Raw genomic sequence first — 25125 nt, 5'->3', positions numbered from 1 at the left:
TACCCCTACCTTTACCCCTTTAACCTAACACTACGGGCAATTTCGCATGGCCAATTCACCTGACCCGCACATCTTTGGACTGTGGGAGGAAACCGGAGCACCCGGAGGAAACCCACGCAGACACGGGGAGAATGTGCAAACTCCACACAGTCAGTCGCCTGAGTCGGGAATTGAACCCGGGTCTACAGGCGCTGTGAGGCAGCAGTGCTAACCACTGGGCCACCGTGCCGCCCGTTATTTTGAACTAAATGAATGAGTTGGCTTTGCAATTAAAATTGCTGAAACATACCCAACTAACTGCCTACATTTCGATTGACCTTAATCACATTTGCAGAGTATTAATAGCATAGGCCTGATTAATTGTGACACCCAAATAATAATTTTTTGCCACTATTTGGAAGAGCAGAAAGTGAGGACTGCAGATGCTGGGGGGTTTTTTTTGAGGATATTCCTGAAGAAGGGTTTATGTCCAAAACGTCGATTCTCCTTCTCCTTTGATGCTACCTGACCTGCTGCACTTTTCCAGCAACACATTTTTAAGCACTATTTGGAAAAAACAACTTAAACAGAACATCTCAACATAAAATTGAAACTTTATTGTTCGGCAAAGGCAAAGCACAGCTCTGCAAGGTCTGAAGAATAACTTTATTCAATTTTTTTGACAATTTCTCTAGATATTTTACAGCAGTATGGAGAACCATCAAAACATCAGGTTAGCCAAAAACATCAAGTATCCTAATTTGTCACTCTGGTGAAATGGTCACTGGGTTTCATTTTAAACAGATACATCCTTAATTGGTACAGTGCTCACATAATTGTTACAAAAATGCTTTGTTGAACATATATGCCAGCAGCTTAATTTGGAATTTGTACATCAAAATCTGGGTCAGTTGGAAATGCAGATTCAACTAGAAAGCAGAAAGTCCAACTTTCTCCGTACATTTTGAATCAGAAAGGCAAGTTAACGCCACTAATAGGGTAAGATGCTGTGGAATATAGCTTGTGTTAACCTAGTTAAAAATGGATGGCCTCTATAAATGATCCTCCGCAATGAATGCTGAAATTAAAATTGATACCAATGACACTTCTGCAGATTAGTCTTAACAGTGACTTGGTGCTTTAAAAGTCAAATTACTGCCAATTCTGTTGGACTTTTAAAACAAACAGCAAGATGACAAGATGCACAAAAAAAGCCAAATTCAAGTGGGACACAGTTAAAATGCATTAACATGGAGGAATCTAAGCAACAAAATGCTTACTATTTACAACATTTTGATAGGTTAGGGCAACTTAAATGTATTATATTAAGTTGAATTGGTTAGTGATTCATGGATACTAAGTGTGTTAACTAAATGCTTAAATGAACATATAATTTTTTGCATAAATTAAACATGCAAGTCACTTATTTTACTGAACATGCATATATACATTTTGCAAGCAACAGGTAATGGCAACATTCAATTTTTAACAATTAACACGTAAATGTTTCTGATGTAAGCCATTCATTAGGTTAACAAAATGCATACAGAAAAAGTGCACTCTAAATTATGAAAATTATATAAACTACAGAGCATTAAGGTCAGAGTGGACTTCTGACCAAACAAAATGTTAAAGACAGAGACTGGAAAATAAAAAAAAGCACTAAAAGAGAAAATTTAATTCCACAGCAATCTTTATTCACAATGATCTCCTGATCATGTTACTTAACTTTGCACTTGGCATCGAGCAAGTTTTGATGGTTAACTCAACCCAGATGCATTTTAAGGGCTTCTCTGTATTCCACATTAAAATTTATTATTCAAAAAAGCTTGGTGCAAAGATTTAACTTGAAAGCAACATCTCAAATATAAAATGAGTATCTCGAATTCATATTGCACAGAGTTATTCTAAAAAAGACAAAAGCAAAGAGGCTGCTTTTTAAATTATTTGCAATATCTAAACCAAGGACAACAATAAGAGTAGTTGAATTGACAAGAGAGAATTTAAAACACAACTCAGCTCAATTTGAGTTTTTTTTTGGAAGTCTGAGGTATATCAAATAGGATTATCCTGCTGATTTTCAGTTTTGATATACAGCCTAAATAATGCAACAGCAATGTTGCAACTTGATACATCAAGTATGTGCTATCTTTTCATGCACATTATATGCTTAGTTTCGAACCAATACGTTATCATTTCCAAGGTAAAATGAAGTACCAATTTGTTTCCATTAAGGCACATGTTTGAGCCTTTGCCACAGTGATGTTTCAGGTATTTTAAATGCCTGAAAAAGAACTAAAGTATTTTTATATACGTGTCTCTGAATGACAGAAACAGTCCTTTAATAACATCCAGTTTTAAGAAAAAAGATAGAGGAACAAAGAACCAATAGCAATGCCTCCAGTAACAAAATAGAGTGCAAAATGGTGTCTTATTTAAAGTAATCATCAAGTAACCAAATGTTATCTAAAGATTTTAAATTATTAAACATTAGTGTAGCACATGTTACTGGAAACATCAGATTTGTGTATGTTGCCATCTATCCACATATTCATTATCCTGTTTATACAGACTTAAGTACCATTAATGAAACAAGAATACCAACAGCCTGTTCTTCTTCCTCTTTATATCCCAGTGTTAGTTGCCATTTACATTACACCAGTCCTATTACAGTCACATTCTAAAACACAGCAATATTTCACTATTAACATTTACAGCTTTTGTGCACATTTGTTCAATACAAAAAGAAAACACTTTACAGCAAGGGTACATAGAAAATTGATAACACTTACAATTTATCAAAATGTTAACAATTGTATTTTATGTTCGGCCAAAATTCTCAAAGAAAGTCTCAAGAAAGCTGACTCACTTCTCATAAAAACTGTTTTGTTGAAAAATTATCGCTCAAGAAAGGTTCAAATGAGCTATCATTTATGGGGTTGAAGGTAACAAACACAATTCAACTTCTTTCAGGAAGACGTGGATTGAATACTCATTGGTACTAACAGACTGCTGATTAAATCAAATACAGCATTATCTCCATAGAGACTTCTATTGTCCCTTTATAAACCACAGTTTGCATTGCCATTCTTGATAATTATTGCCTAGTGACATGTTTTCAAGCATTTTCAGGATTACACTATTTAGACACTAAAGAATCTTTATTTCTGTGACAGTGGTCTAAAGTGGTCTAAAGAAATTCAGAAAGATGCTACATAATGATGTCAGAGGACTATGACTTGTAATTTTAAGGCAGTACCTTTGATTATTTGGCATTAATTTACTGCATATTTCATTTATAGACATGGGTGAAAGAAAAAAATGAGTGGAGGGTTTAAACATTTCAGAATGATTAAACAGATTGCTTGCAGATTTATACAGATGAACCAGGAGATTTGAGGAGGACTTGAAATGTAAGGATTCTCAGAGAGTAGTACCATTGTACCCTCCTCAAGTACTTGTAAATTCAGACAATGCCATCTCAATCATTCAATACTATATAAGGTATTTTATGTATAGCATGCAAGAATTTAAACACCACAAGGCATTTGCCTTGTTACCCTCTTTTGGGTGGAATAATGCAGGGAAATCTCACTGACAACAACATTTCAATCTCCCCATGTAATGTAGAAACATAAATTTATTTCTTGTCTCATACTTAAAATTGATTATGTTTCAGCTGACAACAGCTTAAATTAAACTTTTGTTGTGTGCATGCATTCGTGATTGCTGTTTGTCAAATCAGTACCTCCATTCCACGCAACAATGTGTAGTCAAATGTTAAGCTCAAGTGTATAAAGCAGCAATGTTTCCAATAGTCCACTTTAGCAGTGTATTAAAATTTAAATTTGAAAGAAAAATCTATATTTGATTTTGCATAATACAGTTCACTTCTTTTGCACTTAAAAATGTCAAGAATGCCTTTAGTTACTGCGGTATCACTCTCAATTTTTCAGTTTCTTAAATAGTTCTTTGAATGAATCGAAGCTTAGAAAACTCCTGTACCTGCGCACTTAATTCTAAGTATTGGAGGTGGAAGCATCAATACTGGAAACACTGTGACTCGTTCCAAATCTGGAACATAAACAGTCAATTTCTTGGAGTAAATCTATTTCACTTGGCCTTATCAATTCAGCCTCAAAATCTTCTTTCTCCCAGGGGATTAAAACGGATGTTTGTCTTGCTGTATTTTGACGCGGCTCTTCACAAGTACCGTCTTCACTGGTTAGTGTTCGTTTTGACTCCTTTAATTCGGCTGAACGTTTTTGCTTTGGATTTGATTCTCGGCTGGAGGCAATTGTTGCCACTGAAGTTTTAAAAGTTGAGTCACTCTTGAGTTTAGGAAAATGTGTCAACTCATCGACAAACACACTGGAGCTTTCATAAGGTGAAGCTTCAAAGGTGAGTGGACATTCAGTAACATAAAATGATTTTCTGGGAGAGGGCGGAAGGGGCCGCCTATGGACAACAGTATCATCTTGTCCCAAGTGCCAACTCAGATGATCACCATATCGTTCACTGAATTCAGAAAGGTTTCCTTCACTTGGAGTATTGGACTTGTTCTAACAAAATAGGAAAAGACATAATCAGTACGAGCCATCCCAAAAGCTAGAAAGATAATTTAAATAAAATATCAGAGAATGGTTACAGTGCAGGAGAAGGCTATTCAGCCCATCACATCTGTGCCAGAAGAATCTATTGCCAAGTATTAACGACAGTTAAACACAATAGTAAATCTTCTGTACAAAATAGCTATTTCTTCGCATCATCTTTTGTTATTTAACATTTTCTAAATCCTCAAGATTCAAACTAGGCAACAAACCTGTTAAGGTTTTTATTTCCCTAAATTAGTTCTCAACAGCATTCCGTGCCGGAATAAGATGGGAGCCACAACACAAGTCTGTCCAGCAATTACACCAATAAAATTCATGCATAAAGTGCACATGATAAGATTAAGAAACAAAATAGTCGGTCCATTAAGCTAATGAACTAAGCTGAGAAACGTTAGTGTCAATGTAAAGCCTGATTGCAACCTCGATTGAGATGATATTTTGAATTAATATACCTAATGAACTTAGGGTCACATTGTATTACCATAATCATACAAGTATAATGTAGAGTACTCACTACAGCTTTGTAACTGAGATCATCCATTGACTTGAAGAAATCCAGGCTTTTTGCACTACACAGCTTTCCTTGATCTGAACTGTTTGTACTGAGGGTATCTAGGATCTCCCCTAATAGATCCATCTGTCCTGGAGACTGTGCCTCTTGTTCGGTCTGTTCAGAATCATCACTGTCATCGATATAGGCACATACATCTCCACTGTCTTCAGATGATATCCTAAGAATTGTGAATATTTTAAGTAGTTCAGTTCTGCATGATGGAAGTCCTTACAAATAGAATTACCCATTTATTAATACATTTGAAAAGTTAATTAAAGTGATAACGTATACCATGTTACAACACATAGAACTAAATTTGCTTCATAGAATGTCAAACCACAAAGGACAATTTATGCTGAATGATGGATGAGCAGAAAATTCTAAATATACACTTGACCAAATCACTGACACTACTTCTATTCATTACTGCATGTATGGGATAAAGACAAGGTAGTTTTACTCTGTGCAATTAGGGAGCTGCAAATATGAAATTCAAGTACATCTGAGGTGTTAAAGCAAATTTCAATATTTTAACAAGTATGTTAGAAATGGCATTGGTAACTAGTAACACAGATACCTCCAGTTATAATTTGTAAAAAGTCACTTGTGATACCATCACCATGAATTATACAATTGTTCAAGACTTGGGGTTGAACTGACTGACAAATAATATAATGGTGCTAATTGACATCATTGTCGAAAAGTACAGCAGGAAAAGTACAGCAGGTCAGGCAGCATCTAAGAAGCAGGAGAATCAACATTTTGGGCATAAGCCCTTCATCAAGAATGTCATGCTTGTATATGCTAGCACTAGGGCTATTTTTCCAAAGGAAACAGCAGCAGCCAAAAGGGCTAACTGCCCAGGACAGGAAATTGTCAGTTCAGGGGTAAATAACAGTCTATTGAATTGTATTCTCAGAGGATGAATAGTCTTTGTGATGCTTGGGTACTGTCCCTGCCTCTGGACCAATAGGCCTCGGTTCAAGAAACAAAACTAAATCACTGGGAAAGAAAACTCAGCAGATCTGGCAGCATCTGTGGAGAGAAATCAGAGTTAACATTTTGGTCCGTTGACCCTTCTTCAGAACTGAAGTTCAAGTCTTGGTTCAAGTCACATCTGCTCCAGAGATGCATCTTGCCACCTTTGAACATGTAGTTTGGAAAATGTGTGGAGGTGTCTCCACAGGCATGGTGGTCAAGGGGCAGTTCCTAAAGGCTGCAGACCAACACAGGGGTTCGCAGCCTTCCCTGCTTGGTATGTGTAACAATTACCAGGCATATATTATTGTGCAGATGATGCATTCCAAGGTAGACAAGCAGGAGGCTGGAAGAATACAGCAAGCTAGGCAGCATCAGGAGGTGGAGAAGTCAACATTTCAGGAAGAAGGGTTACACCTGAAATATTGACTTCTCCACCTCCTGATACTGCCTGGCTTGCTATGTTCTTCCAGCCTCCTGCCTGTTTACCATACATTATTGTATAGCAACTGTATCTTTAACTGAAGATAAAATAAAGAGAGTCTTGGGTCCTGCTCTGAAGTCTGACTGGAAGGTTTCATTTTGATTTTTTAATTTTAATTTTGAGAGACTGAAAAAGGGCAGGCTGTTTTTACTGAGAAAGGGGATAATGGCAACAGCCTGAGAGATAACAATGGTTAGACTGTGGGTCTCCAAAGTCCCCAAAATGTTGAGAACCTTGGGTTAAGAACAGTTGTGCTGTAAATTGCCTGTTCACTTAGAAGCTAAAAGAAAGCTCTCAAAAACAGATAATCAGAATTTCTACCTAGTTACAATGACCATGTGACCCACACAGCAATACTGATAGGCTTTAAGAAAGGAAGGGTCCAAGGTACCTCTGAAAACTCTTGGACAAGATTAGTCTGTTGGGATCCAAGAAAAGGAACAGTTTCAAAATGGTGTGGTTCACCACACAGGAATGTGAAGGGGAACTTGTGTTTACACTGAAAATATTGAAATAATGGTGAGTTAGAGTGAGATTGCAGGATTCAGCTAATTTCTATTTGAAGGAAATAGCATACTGTGAAAGAGTTGTAAAATTAAAAGTTCCCAGACAGAGGAAGGGAAAGAACAGAATTAAACACTTGTATTCATTCCATGAGGATTGAATGTCTACTTAAAACATAGTATAATGTATACTTGTGAAATGTTTTCAGACGTGCTAAAAGGAAAAAAGGGGAATATTCTGTTTTGTGGTCTCAAGAATAAACTAACATGTACACTACAGAGAATATTTAATTTGGATTGCTTTCAATCTTCTCCTACAGTAAAGATCTTAAAATATGAACTCTTCTTGTGTTACCTGTCAGTTTTACAAAGAAATTTGACATTCTAATTAATAAGTTATTATCTTCTTGGAAATTGTAATCCAATCATAGAATCCCTACATTGTGGAAACAGGCCATTTGGCTCAAAAAATCCACGCTGACCCTCCCACCCAGACCCATTCCCCTACCCTACTACTCGTCATTTCCCCTGACTAATGCACCTAACGTACACATCCCTGAATACTCTGGGCAATTTAGCATGGCCAAGTCATCTAACCTGCACATCTTTGAACTGCGGGAGGAAACCGGAGCACCCAGAGGAAACCCATACCGACAAGGAGAGAACGTGCAAACCCCACACAGGTAGTTGCCAGAGGCTAGAATTGAACCCGGGTACCTGGTGATGTGAGGCAGCAGTGCTAAACACTGAGCTTCCTTGCCACCCTTAATGTTTTGGCCATGTGTCACTCTGTGATAGTGTTACCTTTGAATTTACAATTTATAAAGGTTTGAGACAGAACATGTCAAAACGAAGGTTCCCTTTCTCAGATTTGAACTGCAGGATGTAACTTCCTCTGAGCTGGTCAACCCTCCGGTGCTGAGAATCCGTTTATTGAACTTAATTGGACGTGAGCCTTTCCTCTGGTCACTCTACGGCCAAACTACTAGCATGTGACTTCATCCTCCCTGCTCATCATACCTGGGGGTTATTAGATTAGATTAGATTAGATTAGATTAGATTACAGTGTGGAAACAGGCCCTTCGGCCCAACAAGTCCACACCGACCCGCCGAAGCGAAACCCACCCATACCCCTACATTTACCCCTTACCTAACACTACGGGCAATTTAGATTAGATTAGATTACTTACAGTGTGGAAACAGGCCCTTCGGCCCAACAAGTCCACACCGACCCGCCGAAGCGCAACCCACCCATACCCCTACATTTACCCCTTTAACCTAACACTACGGGCAATTTAGCATGGCCAATTCACCTGGCCCGCACATTTTTTTTTTGGATTGTGGGAGGAAACTGGAGCACCCGGAGGAAACCCACGCAGACACGGGGAGAACGTGCAAACTCCACACAGTCAGTCGCCTGAGTCAGGAATTGAACCAGGGTCTCTGGCGCTGTGAGGCAGCAGTGCTAACCACTGTGCCACCGTGCCGCCCACTGTGCCACCGTGTCAAATGATCCCATTTGACTTCAGTGTCAGGATCGCTGCTCCCTGAGAAATCAGATAAATGGTGAAATAATTGAAGCTGTTACCACAAAATATATTGGCTCCTGGCTTACTCCAAAGAAGAATTCCACTTCTTTTGGGAGGATCCAAAAAGATTGAAAGATAAAGGGATAACAATTGAAACAACATTGACTTCCATAGGTAGCTATGGCACATTCAATAGCTGTCAATCGATGGTAATGCAGGTAGGACAATAAAAAATATGTAAGTGACCAACATGTAAATATGAAGCTCCATTGATGAGCATTCAGATCATCACAATGCCAGGATCCATTTATAAGCTACTTTTAAATCTCAGATGTTAACTGAAATAAAATATGTAGAGGCTATAAAAGGTGGAGTAACATTTTCTGATGATATTGCCTTGAGTCTCTCTGATAGCAGTGTGGTTTTTATCATGGACCTTCCCCAATAGCCTCTGTATACAGGCATATCACTGAAGTTAAATCAGTTAGGACTGCATTTCTCATGAGGAATGATGAATATACTAGTTCTTGACTGGATCATCCTCATACCGGGGCATTGCCTTGCAGAGTGATATAGAGCAGAAATGGAAGAATATCAGCACCATGCAAAAGTTTAACACTGCAGGTTTCTGTAAGAGGCCAGACTGGCTGGTTGATTATTATTAAGTGTTCTGCAAGATGTTGACCTATCTAATTAAGGCAGTTACTAAATTACTGACGTGACCATAATAGTTTGATTTGGTTTTGAACTTACAACACCAGATTTGTCACCTCGAAAGCCTTCATCTCAAAAGCTACCTTGCCACAACCTCAAGTGGCATAGTCATTTGGCTATGATTAAATAACTGACAAATACAGCCTTTGACAGGCAGATGGAAAACAGCAAGAGTTCAGCACCAGGGCACAGTGTGGCAGCAATTCTCCGCTAAATGTATGACAGCACCATCCTCCTGACTCACTTCCTATCCCAGAGAATTATCTCATCAGTGAAGGGATCCACTGCTGTTTGTCATTTATACACCAGATTTGGATGGAAATTTAGGAGCAATGGTTAGTAAGTTTGTGGATGACACCAAAAATTGGTGGGTGTATTGGACAGTGAAAAGGCTTATCTAAGATTACAAAGGGATCTCGATCTATTGAGCCAATGGACTGAGCAGCAGCAGGTGCAGTTTAGTTTGGGTAAATATAAGGAATTGCATTTTGTTAAGATGAACAATGTTAGGGCTCTGGGTGGTGTTGTAAAACAGAGACCCCTAAGGGTTCAGGTACACAGTTCGTTGAAAGTTGCATCATGGTAGACAGGGTGGTTAAGGAGACATTTAGCATGCTTACCTTCATTGTTCAGACCATTCAGCATGGGAGTTAGGATGTCATGTTGAGGTTGTACAGGACGTTAGTGAGGGCCAGTTTTGGTGTACAGTGTGCAGTTCCGGTCAATAGACTTGCTATTGAAAGGATACTTTTGAATTGGAGGGAGCTCAGAAGAGATGTTCAAGGATGTTGCTGGAACTGCAGGGTTTGAGTTAATAAGGAGAGGCTGGGACAGTTTTCAGTGGAGCTTAGGAGGCCGAGAGGTACCTTATGAAGGTTTATAAAATCATGAGAGGCATAAATAAGATGAAAATCATAGGTCTTTTCCCTACGGAAGGGAAGTTCAAAACTGGAGAGCATATTTTTAAGGTGAGAGGAGTAAGATTTAGAAGGGATCCAAGGGGCAACTTTTCCCACAAAGAGGGTGGTTTGTATGTGGAATGAACTGCCAGAGGAAGTGGTAGATGCAGGTGCAGTTGCAAAATTTAAAAGACATTTGGACAGGTACATGAATAGGAAAGGTTTAGAGGGATATGGGCCAAATGCAGGCAAATATAGTTTGGGAAATTTGGTCAGTATGGGTATGTTGGATCGAAAGGTCTGTTTCCATGCTGTATGATTTTGTGACTCTACGACCAGGTAATTGTTGCTTCTGAAACATGGTCGTATGAATTCTTATAGTTTACCTCCTGCTAATGCTTCAGCAGTAAGTCTTAGATATTACTGCCTTCTACCTGGAAGTAATCACACAGGGCAGCTGGTCAGACGTTTGACACATGCGGTGAGATGGGACACTCCCCATCCACAGGTGGATGTGAAGGTGTGTATGCGGGCGTGTGCGTGTTAAATCCAACTGCTTGTCTGCCCACTGCCTATCTAGGAGAAAGTGAGGTTTGCAGATGCTGGAGATCAAAGTTGAAACTTTATTGCTGGAACAGCACAGCAGGTCAGGCAGCATCCAGGGTACAGGAGATTCGACGTTTCGGGCACAGGCCCTTCTTCAGGGCCTGAAGAAGGGCCTGTACCCTGGATGCTGCCTGACCTGCTGTGCTGTTCCAGCAATAAAGTTTCAACCACTGCCTGTCTACCCAGCCCTGCCCCCACCATAATCATAACAACAGCAAAATGGCATCTGGTAACTGCCAAACGAAGTCCTTAAGAGGGAATTGAGGGAAAACTGCTACCTTACGACATCCCCCAGAATCTGGGTGAACCTCTCCAGCACTGAAATTTAATTGACGGTGAGAAATGCCTATGCCAAGTTGCCAGCCTGGCAGGATCCGTGCACCAGCTGATGGTGGCCAGTGAGGGTGATGGACTGGAGTAACAGGCCCTCATTGTAGTACTCCCTAGGCCCAGAGGGCACCATCTCACGCAAGCTGTAATCATCATAGCGTCCTTGCCCCAAAAGGTGCCCTTGCCCTGTATGTAATTCCTGAGCCCAGCCCACCTACCCACTGACCTCTGAACACACTTTAACCTCCAATCCATCACAGCTCACATCCCCCACCCACCCCGCCCAGTCCACCACTGCCCATGTGCAGTGCAGTTTTGCCACTGCTCCCACTGGATAGAAGGTAATCAGGAGCAGTTCAAGGCCAGAACTGCTGCCTCCAGCCAACTTACAGCTGATTGGCCATTAAAAGGGGGCAGCTTCCAGTCTTTCCCAGGGCCAATTTTGCCAAACTATATTTTGTAGCCAGGGAGGGGCCACTGACCCCCGTATAATTCAACCAATAGATCTTATTGTCAAAGGTCGCTCATTCATTCACATCTACTTTGATGCTTTTGCCCACTCGTGTTACATACTGCCTTCGAGTGGCATTGTAACATAATCACTTCTGAACCCCATTTTCTCTGATTTGCAGTTCCATCGACAGCTCTAGACTCCTCTGTCCTTATTCCTCCTGCTTGTCAGATACGACAAATTTCTGCTCCCTTTCCAAATGAGGAACATGCATGACAGAAGTTGCAGGAGGTGGAATTTATTCACTGCTTCTAAGCCGGTGAAAACTGCTAACATAAGGTTACAAAGCAAACTGACTAAATTAGAGAGCAGTTAAACTCCAACTATTGGAGTAACTGTAAACAAAAATGGTTGTTTTGCTAATGGAAAGTTAAGTGCGCATAGTTAAGTGTATTCTATAGCCTGCTGAGCTCAGTAACTGAGGCTGAATTAGCAGCATCTCCACATCTGAAAATAATGAACACCAACAATGAAATATATTGCGCTATTTCACATCTCTCATTTGTATTGCTGTGAGTGAACTTAACTGCATTATGCTGCCATTTAGCTATCAAAGATGAACACTGGAACACAAAATGCCAATCCAAATCACCATTAAGTAGACTTACACTCTCCCCAAGTACACATAGCTTGATAGTTTGAAACCAGCAGAGGTCAGCATTGATGCATATATTTTTGACACTGCACATTTATTATCCAACGTGATCTTCTCATCAAAAAGAAAACATAACTAACTGCAGAGTACAACCAATCAATGCAGAAATGCTAACATTAGGATTTTTTCCCAACTTTATGAATACTTGTATTCAGTTTACTTTTTCCATTGCAAATCCTTTGGTAAGTTGTGTTAAAATGGATGATTGAAAAGAAATGAAAGTATGTTAAACTACAGCTGCAGAATTATACACAATTAACAGTTTAAATATCTTAATATTTTCATTATACATCCTGCAAGCATTTAAGGATGTTTTCGATTCTCACTTCCTTGCTTTGGGAAAGTTGTGAGATTTGAAAGGTTTCAGAAAAGATTTACAAAGATGTTGCCAGGGTTGGATGGATTGAGTTACAGGGAGAAGCTGAATAGGCTGAGGTGACCTTATAGAGGTTTATAAAATCATGACGCGCTTGAACAGGGTGAATAGCAAATGTCTTTTTTTACCAGGGTAGCTGAGTCCAAACCTAGAGAACATAGGTTTAAGGTGAAAGGGGAAAGATTTAAAAGGCACCTAAGGGGCAATTTTTTCAAGAAGGAGGTAGTGCATGTATGGAATGAGCTGGCAGAGGAGGCTGGTGGTGGAGGCTGGTATAGTTACAACATTTGAAAGGCATCTGGATGGGGATATGAAAAGGAAGAGTCAAATGCTGGAAAACAGGACTAGGTTAATTTAGGATATCTGGTCAGCATGTAGGTTTGTTTCCGTGCTGTACATCTCTAAAACTCTAAGAAAATAATAAATTTCTCAGGGCTTTCGGACATCGATTTACTGCTTTGTACAAGAAGTTGTTTTTGAAATGAAAACAAGTGCAGTCATACATGAGATACTGTATGGAGAGGTACCTGTGCATATGCTAAGAAATTAAATATCCAGTGAGCCACAACTATCATTCACTTGAAATGTATCAAAAATATTGCCATCCTGAAATACTATATGAACCACTAAGTTCAACTATATGAAAATATATGTGGTGCTGGAAAAACACAGCAGGCCAGGCACCTTCCTTGGATGCTGCCTGGCCTGATGTGTTTTTCCAGCACCACATCTTTCCGCTCTGGTCTCCAGCGTCTGCAGTCCTCACTTTCTCCTATATGAAAATATAGTTGAACATTGGGTATACATCAGTACCTGACCAAGAGATGTGGTTCATATAATACACTTGGCATACACCTCAAATTTAACCTTTTGTTAAAACTTAACTGATAATCATCCGTCCGGGAAATACTGGATTGACAATGAAGCATAAACAATACCTACTAAAAGACACAACTAAAATGATTCCTTGATAAGCTCAGCAGGTCTGGCATCATCTGTGGAATGAAATCAGAGTTCATGTTTCGAGTCGAGTGACCTTCGATCTGAAACGTTAACTCTGATTTCTCTTCACAGATGCTGCCAGACCCACTGAGCTCATACAACAATTTCTGGGTTTTTTTTCTGATTTACAGCAATTGCAGTTCTTTCAGTTTTTATTTAACATTGTTCCTTACTTGCTTGCTCTGTCTGTCTCATCAACATCCAGTGGCGAAACAATCCCAGCGTGTGATGATCGTTGAGGGCGAATCTAAAGGCAATTAGACAAAAGTGATTTTTATTTCTAATGTTTCATTCCTATTCATTTTGATTCTGAGGATGGCATCAGCCTGTTTGAGTAGCCAATTCAGTGTGCGCGCGATTTAAACAATTACGTCTTCAGTTAATATCCCAAGTAAGCAACATCTCTGAAGAGCCCACAGGAGACCAATCAGGAGCTGCAACTCAAGATGTTTTTGCCCCTTTTCAAGGGAAATGTAGATATTAATGCAGAATGGTCTTTAATCAGCTAAGCACTGATCGTGCTGGGATAATGTTGACATGTCAGATTTCCAGCAAGACAATTTGGGTACACAATTGTCACAAATTGAAAAGTACTTATTTTTACTGTGAAGTTACTATGATTCTAGCAATACAATCGACAAGAGTACAAAAATGCACACATCAAACAATCTTCATTGGTTAAGCACATTCTTGATACAATATTAGTGCACACATTTTAATAGCTTGTCTTCCACATTTATTTTTAGTGGGATTAATCACACCGCTGTCAAAAACGGGACTTCACGATTATTGCAATGCAGCCCACTCACAAAACTTTGATAGCTAACTCAACATGTTACGTACCACAGGTCATCTGGAGTGCTGTTCACTGCATGGGGATAATGCACAGGTGTGTGACACCATGCATGCACAATGTGTATAGTGTTGTGGCTATGCTGCAATAGTGCTATATTGGGTCCCTCGATGAATGCCAGGTAGGATAACATGATTTCAAGCGATTAAGGTCAGGTAACGGTTTGAGCTTTCAGATGGCCACAGCCTGTTGTATTTTTACCTCTCAGTCAGAAAGGAACCAGCATGAAATGTCTTTTCTTTATTATATTTACAATAGTACCTCAAGGGAGGCGATGGTCTAGTGATATTATTGCTAAGCTATTAATCTGGAAACTCAGCCAATGCACTGGGTTTGAATCCTGTCATGCTGATTAAGAATCTTTTGAAGACCATGAAACCATTGTTGTTTGTTGTAAAACTCCACCCATCTCACTAATGTCCTTCAGGAAAGGAAATTTGCCATCCTCACCCAGTCTGGCCGATATGTGACTCCACAGCTACAGTAATGTGGTTGACTTTCAACCGCCCCGGACATGGTTGAGCAAGCCCCTCCATGTATCACCTGCTATGAAATCTCGACAAAGAAATGAAATGGACAGATGACTTGGCATTGACCTTGGCACCTGACATGACACTGGTAAAATCTGCCCTGTTGACCATGCAAAATCCTCCTTACTGACATGTTGGGTAGTGACAAAATTAGGAGTCTAAGAAACAGCATGATATTGTCACACTCACAGAATGATACCTGTCAGAAAATGTCCAAGACTACCATCCCTAGATATGTCCTGACCCACCGGCAGGAGGGACCCAGCAGAGGTGGTGGCAGGGGATATACAGTTGGGAGGGAGTCACTCTGGGAGTCCTCAGCATTGACTCTGAACCCATGAAGTCTCACGGCTTCACGAAAAAGTCTTCATGGCTTCTCATGGGCAAGGAAATCTCTTGCTTATTACTACATACCGTCCTTCCTCAGCTGGTGAATCAGTCCTCCTTCATGTTGAAGAATACTTAGAGAAAGCACTGAGGGTGGCAAAGGTACAAAATGTATTCTGGGTGGGGAATTTCAACATCCACCATTGAGAAGGACTCCGTAACAGAGCTACTGATTGCGCTGGGTTGAGTCCTAAAGGATGTAATTGCCATATTGCAGCAGCTGGTGAGGATACCAACTAGAAAGAAAAACCCACTGGATTTTATCCTTGCCAATCTGCTGGCTGAGGATGCATGCATCCATGACAATATGGGGTGGCACAATGCCTCAATGGTTAACACTACTGCCTGGGACCCGGGTTTGATTCCAGCCTCAGGAGACTGTCTGTGTGGAGTTTGCACATTCTCCCAGTGTCTGCGCGGGATTCCACCGGGTGCTCTGGTTTCCTCCCACTGACTGAAGATGTGCAAATTATGTGGATTGGTGATGCTAAATTGCCTGTAATGTGGATTAACTAGGGGGAAAATGTAGTCTTAAAGGGGTAGGGTAGGGGTATGTGTCTGGGTGGGATGTTCTTCGGAGAGTCAGTGTGAATTTGTTGGGTTAAATGGCCAATTTCCACACTGTGGGGAGTCTATGAAAATAAAATATTAGTAAGAGTGATCACTGCACAGTTCTTATGGAAATGAAGTCCCATCTGCACACTGAGAATAACCTCCATTGTGTTGTGTGACACTATCACCGTATTAAATAACACAGACATCAAACACATCTAACAACTCAAGACTAGGCATCCATAAGGCAGTGTGAGCCATCAATAGCAGCAGACTTGTACTCCAGCATAATCTGTAAACACATGGCCCATGTATTCTCCACTCAACCAATACCATCAAGCCAGGGGATCAACCCTGGTTCAGTGGAGAATGCAGGAGGGCATGCCAGGAGCAGCACCAGGCATACCTGAAGATGAGATCTTCGAGGAGAAAGTGAGGTCTGCAGACGCTGGAGATCAAAGCTGAAACTTTATTGCTGGAACAGCACAGCAGGTCAGGCAGCATCTAGGGAACAGAAGATTCGACGTTTCGGGCACATGCCCTTCTTCAGGAAATTCCTGAAGAAGGGCATGTGCCCGAAAGGTCGAATCTTCTGTTCCCTAGATGCTGCCTGACCTGCTGTGCTGTTCCAGCAATAAAGTTTCAGCTGAAGATGAGATGTCAACCTGGTGACCAAGCAGAAAACCCATGCATGTCAAACAGCATAAGCATGGATGCCAGTCTTCAGCCAATTCAATTCACACCAGGCGATATCAAGAAACAATTGGAGACACTGGATACTAGAAAGGCTACAGGCCCTGACAACATTCTGACAATAGTACTGAAAACTTGTCCTCCAGACCTTGCTGCTCCCCAAGCCAAGCTGTTCCAGTACAGTTACAACACTGGCATCTACCCGACAATGTGCAAAATTGCCCACATCCTGTACATAAAAAGCAGAATAAATCCAACCCGGCCAATTACTGCCCCAACAGTCTTGTTACTGTACCTCGAAGAGAGTTGAAAAGCTAGCAAGGACTTAAAGACTTAGTCCAGAACAAGATAACAATGTAACATTTGGTCAAAACAGCTAGAGTATCCATGTTGTTATGAGACAAAAACAAATTCAAATTTGGCCAATTGGCTTAAATTATGCCCCAAGATACCAAACTCCAATCAAGGCTGAATTTAGTATTTTGATAATATTAAAACTAATGAAATGATCCAATGTTTTGGGGTATAAATATCGAACATTTTGAACAGTTAGCCAGAGCGGCAAAGAGAAATGCCAAAAGACCAACAGAGGTAGGCTACCAGTAAGAGGTCTCTGAGGGGTACCTGTCAGGAGGAAAACTTTGCACAGAATAACATTGAAACTGACCTGGAGAGAGAAATTACAGAGGAAAATCTACAGATGAAACTTGGCAAAGCTGATCGGTTTTCGAAAGTGATTATTTTTCTGTAAATCGTAATCGGGATTTTTATTTTTAATCAGACTAGTATTGTAGAGGGAGAGGTAAAAGATAGGTTTAAAAGAAAGGAGTTGTAAATAGTTGTGAGTTAATATTCTCTGTTAGACTTTTAAAAAAATCAAGTTGACAACTTTTACTTTAAAATAGTGACTTTTGGGATAGTTCTTTGCCTCTCGGATATTAACAGATTACAGCACCGAGTGAATCTTATCGGTGTTGCTGGTTTAAATTAGCAGAGGGGTTTACCCCATGTCATAACAGTCTACTCTTGATTATCAATAAAGTGTTGGAAGGTGTAGTCAACAGTACCATCATGCAGCACCTGCTCAGCAATAATCTGCCCAGTGTTACGCAGTTAGGGTTCCACCAGTGCCCCTTAGCTCATTAAAGGCATGGTTTAAATGTGGCCAAGACAGCTGAATTCCAGAGGAGAGGTGAGGCTGACAGCCCTTGACATCAAAGCTGCATTCAACAGAGTGTGGCAGAAAGGAGTCCTGGCAAAACTGGAATCATGGGAATTGGGGGGTGGGGGTGCAAACTCTCTCCTGATTGGAGTCATACATGGCACATAACAAGATGGTTATGGTCATCTCAGCTCCAGGACATCTCTGCAGGAGTTCCTCAGGGTAGTGCAATATGCCAAACCATCTTCAACCGCTTCATCAATGATCTTCCCAGCATCAGAAGGTCAGAAGTGGGATGTTCAGCTCCATCTCCAACTCTTCAGATCCTGAAGCAGTCTATGTACAAATGCAACAAGATCTGGGCAAGATCCAGCGTTGGGCTGACATGTAGCAAGTAACATTTATGCCTCACAAACGCCAGGCAATGACCATCTCCAATAAGAGACAACCTATCCACTGCCTCTTGATGTTCAATGGTGTCATCACCACTGAATTCCCCACTACCAACACTTTGGGGGTGACTACTGACCAGAGACCAAACTGGTTTTGCCATTTAAATGCAGTGGCTGCAACAGCAGGTAAGAGGCTAGGAATACTGCAGCCAGTAACTTACTTCCTGACTCCTCAAAGTCCATCACTTATAAGACACAAGTCAGGAGTGTGATGGAATGTCCCCTACTCATCAAGCATGGGTGCAGCTCCAGCAACACACAACAAGCTTGACACTATCCAAGACAAAGCAGCCCACTTGGTTGGTGCAACATCTACAAATATCCTCTCCCTCCATCACCGAGGCTCTGTAGCAGCTGTGTGTACTATCTTCAAGATGCACTGCAGAAATTCACCAAAGATCCTTAGACAGCACCTTCTAAACGCATGACCACTTCTTTTTAAAAGGATAAGGGCAACAGGTACATGAGAATACCATCAACTGCAAGTTCCCTCCAATCCATTCGACATCCTGACTTGCAAATGTATCACCATTGTTTCACTGTCACTGGGTTAAAATCTTGGAATTCCCTCCCTAAGGGCATTGTGAATCTACCCACAGCACATGAACTGCAGCAGTTCAAAAAGGCAACTCACTGCCACCCTCACAAGGGCAACTAGGGACGGGTAATAAATGCTGGCCAGCCAGTGACGCTCACATCCCACAAATGAATTTAAAAAACCCATCTTGTTGGAGGATATATGATTTGCATTGATTGAAACTTGAATTTTCATAATGACAATATCTCTAGGCACCTCACAATAAATGAAAAGTCAAGATCATAATGGAAAACACAAATATTATTTAGTTAACCTGTATGCAAGCAGTTTTATTCTTATACAGTATAATTCAAAGTAATTATCAGTTCAGTTCACGTAACAGTCAATAACAAGTCTACAGGCATTATAGCTCTGGTACCACTGTAGGAACCAGAGTATAAAAGTAAGAGTAGGTTTCAGCAAATGAACATGGTGGCTCAGTAGTCAACACTGCTATCTCACAATGTCAGGGAGACAAGTTTGATTCCAGCCTCAGGTGACTGGCTGTGTAGACTTTGCACATTCTTCCTTTGACTACATGGATTTCCTCTGGGTGTTCTGGTCCTCCCACAGTCCAAAGGTGTGTAGGTTAGGTGGATTGATCCTGATAAATTGCCTATAGTGTCCAGAGATGTGCAGACTAGATGGGTTAACCATGGGAAATATAGGGGTACAGGGTTATGGGATGGGTCTGGGTGGGATGCTCTTTAGAAAGGTGGTGTGGATTTGATGGGCCTGCTTCTACACTATAGCGATTCTGTGGAACAAGATAGAGACTGCCACATACTTTTCAAATTCAAGCAGGTCCTAAGTGATCTTCTGTTCAAAGTTAAATCAGAGTTACTTCAAAGAAAGAGAAAGTCTCAAAAGAATCTTTAATCTATCTGTGATGAAGTGTTCGTGATAAACTGCATGCATGTTAGAATGTGACAGTTTTGGCTCTTCAATATTTCATTGCCTTACAATGATCAATTTATTACAATTGCAGATTAAAACTGAAAACAAATATCAATGGAAAGTTAGAATTTTATGAAATTGAATATTCCACGCTATTCGTCATCTTTAGTCCTGATTGTGGCAACCAGAAGTTTTAAATTCTACCATGTCCTCTTTCGTGTTCCACAGTTTTGGAGATGACAAAAACAGCAGCTCGAACTGCTGAATAGAAGGACCTGTCAAGTGGAAGATGATTCAATCTGCCCATGAAATAATAAATGCTTTCTTCCTACCATGTCACTGCTTCGGGAATTCTGCTGTGTTATTTTCTTTTCTCTCTTTGATATCACAGTCCAGGGCAACTATCTGTCTTGCAAAATGGGATGGTGGTGCAGATGAAAAATACACAATATGCAAACTGCATAATATTATCATGTGAATAAAACATCAGCATCAGTTGGTAAAAATGATTCCTTAGTTTAAGAAGATGAAACTTCCCCAGACAGATCTTCATTTGAAAGATTTGGGGGTGGCTTTGGAATTTTACATTGGTAAATGTTTTGCCCTTTCCCCTGCTAAAATTATCAATCATAGAAACATAGGTGTCTAGTCATTGACTTGTAAACTTAAATCCCTTATCCTGACTCACATTATTCAGTTTCATCACAAGCACACCGTATTCAAACCAAAATCAACTTCAGTGTGCCTGAAAATCCTGAACCCCAGCTTTACAGCAAAATTAAACTAACATTTACTGTCAAGTATCAGACTTCATTGCACGTGTGTTAAAGAAATCATACCTGTACCTGTCTGTTAAGTGTATATGCTGCAGAATAAAGGACATTTATCTATCTCTTCGAGAAATTCCCAACAAATGGCAAAAAGTCCCAATGTAAAACGTCTTTTAAAAACATGCCCGTATGATAAATTGCAATGACTTGCTTTTCTGCAAATTTGGATCTCTGCATGCATCAACCACAGTCAAATGGGGTCTCAAGCCTTCATCTGCACCACTGTGAAAAGGATTAGATTTTTGCTGATGTTAGGTGGGGTGAGGAAAGGAGGTCAAGTCTAACTGTGTTCATCATATCTTTGTAACTCACTGCCTACATGAAGTGCTTAACCTCCAATGAGGCACCTAACCCATTCACTTTGGGCGTAATTTCCACTGACATGTTCATATGCTCCAGAAGTAGACCATGTAGTGTGCTGGAGCACAATGACATTGGTGTTTGGTGAATGGTGAATTTTATTGGAAATGTACATAGATGCAGCAGGTAAACCAGAACCCTAACCCATGATCAAATGGCAAATGGCCCTCAGTGTTCAGTTTCAAGTGACAATTTACAATGAAGAGACAGGAGAACAATTGCAGCCTGCAGACCTGCAATGAGTAGAAGGAACAAGAGGAAGAAGCCAAAAGGATGTAACATGACTTGTAAATGCAAAAGACTCATTATTTCTCAGCTATGTAGGTTGCTATGTTTTTTTCAGAAATGAGTATTCCTCTACATTTCTCTATTCATGAAAGGAGAAACTTTGACAACCATTTTAAAAAGTTAATTTTGGAGCCTGATGACAGATTTCTGAACATTATTTTTCAGTTGTTACACAGGAACCTTTTTGTAGCAGCAGATTTACCCCACACAAAAAGTCTTTGTTGCCAAACTGCATTTGAACAGCAGAAAAAAAACATATTTATAATCAGTCCGTACTTTATTTTTGAACAACTCATTTAAATACAAAAGTAATTATCAGTAATGAGCACTGTTTGATCTTTCTAGAAAAGACAGGCTTTCATGTCCTTCACTGCACATTTTGTTCCAAGTAGCACTGAACATTTCTACTGCCTGCGTTAATAATCTATTTTGTTTCAGAGAACTTTTTAATGATTACTTTTTTTTAATGGCAGCATCAATGGGATAGAACAAGCTGCAAAAAACGCTCTGGGTGATACATCTGACGGACTCAAGAGGTGCCTTGTGCCATTTTTAAAGCTTCCACAACTTTAATATGAAATATATAACACGGAATTTTAAAACAAGTGATGGTACCACCATGGGTAAGAAGCCATTGCAAGACAATTAGACAAGATTCCAACTTCCAGCTTCAAGGTATTCTGTTAAATGTAGACTTCAAAGTCATGAAGTTGTTCAAACAATTTTCATTCAATAGCCATCTGTAAAATTTGTCTAATTCATGCATGTATCAACAAACCCAAACTTCCTGCTGCTGCAAAAGAACAAATGACTGGAGCATTTTGCAGACCTCTCAGTTTATAACACACAGACAAGCAACAATAAGCTATAGAGATACCAATGTTCTATTCTACAAATATTCTTAAATTAACCACCTCACTCTTATTAATAGCATTCCACTATCTCAGGGATATAACACAATCTTTCTTGGTAATCCCAATAAATAGTAATTCAGAAATGCTCAAACCTACAAGATGTGCTTTGGCAACTTGTCAAGGTTTCTTGAATAGCTCTTCCAGAGCTATGAAATTACCACCTGAAGGGTCAAAGACAGTGGGTGTATGAGAATGCTGTCCCCTGAAAGTCACACGCTATCCTGAGTTGGACACAAATTGCTGTTTCTTCATCGTCACTGGGTTAAAGTCTTGGAACACTCTATTTAACATCGCCATATGACAGACCTCCTCTGCTCATAGTAGCAGTTCAAAATGGCACTTCACCATCATCTATAGAAAGGCACCAAAAGATGGAAACTGCACAAATTAATAATTTCAAAAATATTTCAAAAGCATATATACAGTTATTTAAAATAACCGTTTTTCACTCTATTGACTGATTAATTCTGTCCACCTTTTTGAAACTAAATACTCTTCAATGTAAATCCATGACTCTGTAAATAGCCCGCAAGAGGTTCCTTCAGTTTTAAGTACATTGAGTTGATTGGCATTCTGATTAAGAAAAAAAAAATCAAGATATTAAGGATACATTTCACCAGGGTCAATTGGCAAATAATTGTCCTTTTTCAGATGAAGATGAGAAAATGTGAATATGCAAACATGTTGCCAATATTTTCATTTCACACTTTGATCTCTATTCAGGGATATAAGTAAGCTGCTTGAACAGTTCAGAAACAGATTGTATTCATTGCCACAACACCAGCAACGAGCAGCAGAACACAGAAGTGTTTTGTAGTCCATTGCTTTTGGGAGGAATTGTTTTGCACTTTCTTCTTATTTTATTGGCCCCATTGAAGATATCAAGCCCCATTCAATGGGGTGGGCAGGTAATTGGACTTCATATTTCACAAGTTGTTCTGAAAACCCGTTGCTGGGTGACAAAAGAGAATGGCTCACAGCAATGTTCAGTGCAAGGTAGAGAAATGTTTAGCCTGTCCGCCAAAGAGAACATTTGAAATTGTAATACATTGAAAGACTCTACATTACCTATCTTACTGCTATCTAGTACCACATTGGTGCTGTTGGAACAATACAAATGAAACTCGTACATAACTTTATAACTATCATATTCAGCTAAGCACTTATTTAACAATTAACTAACACTTCTCTATTTCATTTGTGCTCCTTAATGCACTTAAAATCTATTTTAAAATCACTCTCAGATCAAAACATACATCATGGATTTACATGCACAAGCTATTGTTTATTCCCTATACTTTGCCAATTTTCAAAATGCAATGGAAATATATCTAAAATTATTATTCTGTAATCCTGTTTCTTCCAACACAAGTGTAAGTTATTGCACAATTAGTAAAGACCAGTCATTTGCAAAATAAATAAAATAAACGGGGCCACTAACATGTATGTACTTCAAAACAGATACTTATTCCTGATTCTTAATATAAACTTTATTTTAAGCATCCAACATCACACAAATGGAGTTCCAGGGAATTCCCTGATAGTCAGAAGATTGCACTTGTTAAAGACTGTATTGCATGTCATTGCTTGCTCAGCATTACATAAACCTTCCCTGCGAGACAGAAGCATGGTGAACAGGCTCATTAATTAGCAAGGTGAGAATTCAACAGCCAAAAGAATATGTATTCAATCTGTTTGCTGAAATATACAACAAAAAACTTCCATTCACCATAAACTTTAACAAGGCTTGAGAATTAAGATGTGTGCACTTTCTCTTCTCCCATGCCCTCCCATTGTAGTTTATTTAGCCCAAGGCTAGCCATCTGTTATCACAAGAAATGTTCTATAGTTAAGAAAACAAACAACAAAACAGCTAACCCAAGCAATTACAGGGGCAGCACACAAATACAAAGACACAAAAATCCAAGAGTTTTTTTAAAACCCCAAGTGGTCAACCACGCCTACACATTGCTGACTCTGTGCTCAAAAAGGAGTAAGGAAGCAATTTCTTTTAGCTTTTCGCAACTGAAGGAGCAGCATGCAGATTAGAAACACCCCTGTTACACACATACACAAGCAAAAGATCAAAATTTATTTACATTTTTCGTAAACACACTTCCTGCTATGTGATCATCTGGTCTTGAAAAAATAATATTCAGATCCCTGATTTTCACATTACTCTCAAAAGCAACGAATATTCCGTGAATCTTAAAATGTTCCAATACAAAAATGTTATTGCAATTTCTGTTAGCAACCTGAGCGGTTTAACTGTGGACACTGACAAAAATCAGCCTTATTTTGGTGTTTCATTAAAATGACATTTGGACAGGCATTTCCAGTTCGGCTGTGCTACAATGGGATGCAACATATTCAAAGGCACCCAGTTTTGGTGAAGGATAATTCAGTGGTTTTGTTTTGGGAAGTTTAATCAAAATACTGAAAGCTAGACTCCATTCATGGCATATCAGCGAGGCCTATCATTAACTGGCTCTTTTATGTATTGTCCAAAAATAGGAGCTAATCTGGGGCGGAAAAGATCTGCACAAACCAATATCCCGCAACCATGCACAAAAAGTCGTGCAAATTAATATTCCTTATTCTTGAACTGTTAAGCTATAGCTTTCAATAAAAAAAAACAAGCACCAATTCAACTGAAACTATTTGGACTGTAGCCAGGCAGCTGGTTAAGTTCCACAAAGTCCTTTGTAAGGCCAAAACAGCTCCTATGACTTTAGAATATTCAGAACGCACCGCAGCAGAAATGGATATCTTGAATTATTGGATTCAATGGGAATGGGAGGAAAGTAAAGATGAGATAGCAGGTCACCCATCAGACAAGGCTCAAGAAGCCATATGTCTATTGAGGTTCCAAGTTTTCCATAATGCTGATATGGAAAA

The 25125-nt window shown here is 39.7% G+C and overlaps 1 protein-coding gene across 3 annotated transcripts in view; it reads right to left on the bottom strand.

Annotated features, from left to right (window-relative positions):
* Positions 1 to 575: 575 nt before the first annotated feature.
* The window catches only part of dennd1b (DENN/MADD domain containing 1B), a 300341-nt gene continuing 275791 nt past the window's right edge, over positions 576 to 25125 (bottom strand). For all 3 annotated transcript variants that reach the window (XM_043699790.2, XM_087990846.1, XM_087990847.1), the window contains 3 exons: positions 13906 to 13979; positions 5107 to 5323; positions 576 to 4541 (listed from right to left, as the gene is read on the bottom strand). In XM_043699790.2, coding sequence (XP_043555725.2) covers positions 3999 to 4541; positions 5107 to 5323; positions 13906 to 13979 — 834 coding nt within the window. In that variant the 3' untranslated portion in view covers positions 576 to 3998. The remainder of the gene's footprint in view (positions 4542 to 5106; positions 5324 to 13905; positions 13980 to 25125) is intronic.

This window comes from Chiloscyllium plagiosum, unplaced genomic scaffold (genome assembly GCF_037043375.1).
Source record: "Chiloscyllium plagiosum isolate Xiang-an unplaced genomic scaffold, Cpla_swu_hap1 HiC_scaffold_9, whole genome shotgun sequence".
NCBI classification, from domain to species: Eukaryota; Metazoa; Chordata; class Chondrichthyes; order Orectolobiformes; family Hemiscylliidae; genus Chiloscyllium; species Chiloscyllium plagiosum.
Note: the sequence above shows the minus strand (reverse complement) of the source record. Positions and strands in the feature narration are given on the sequence as shown.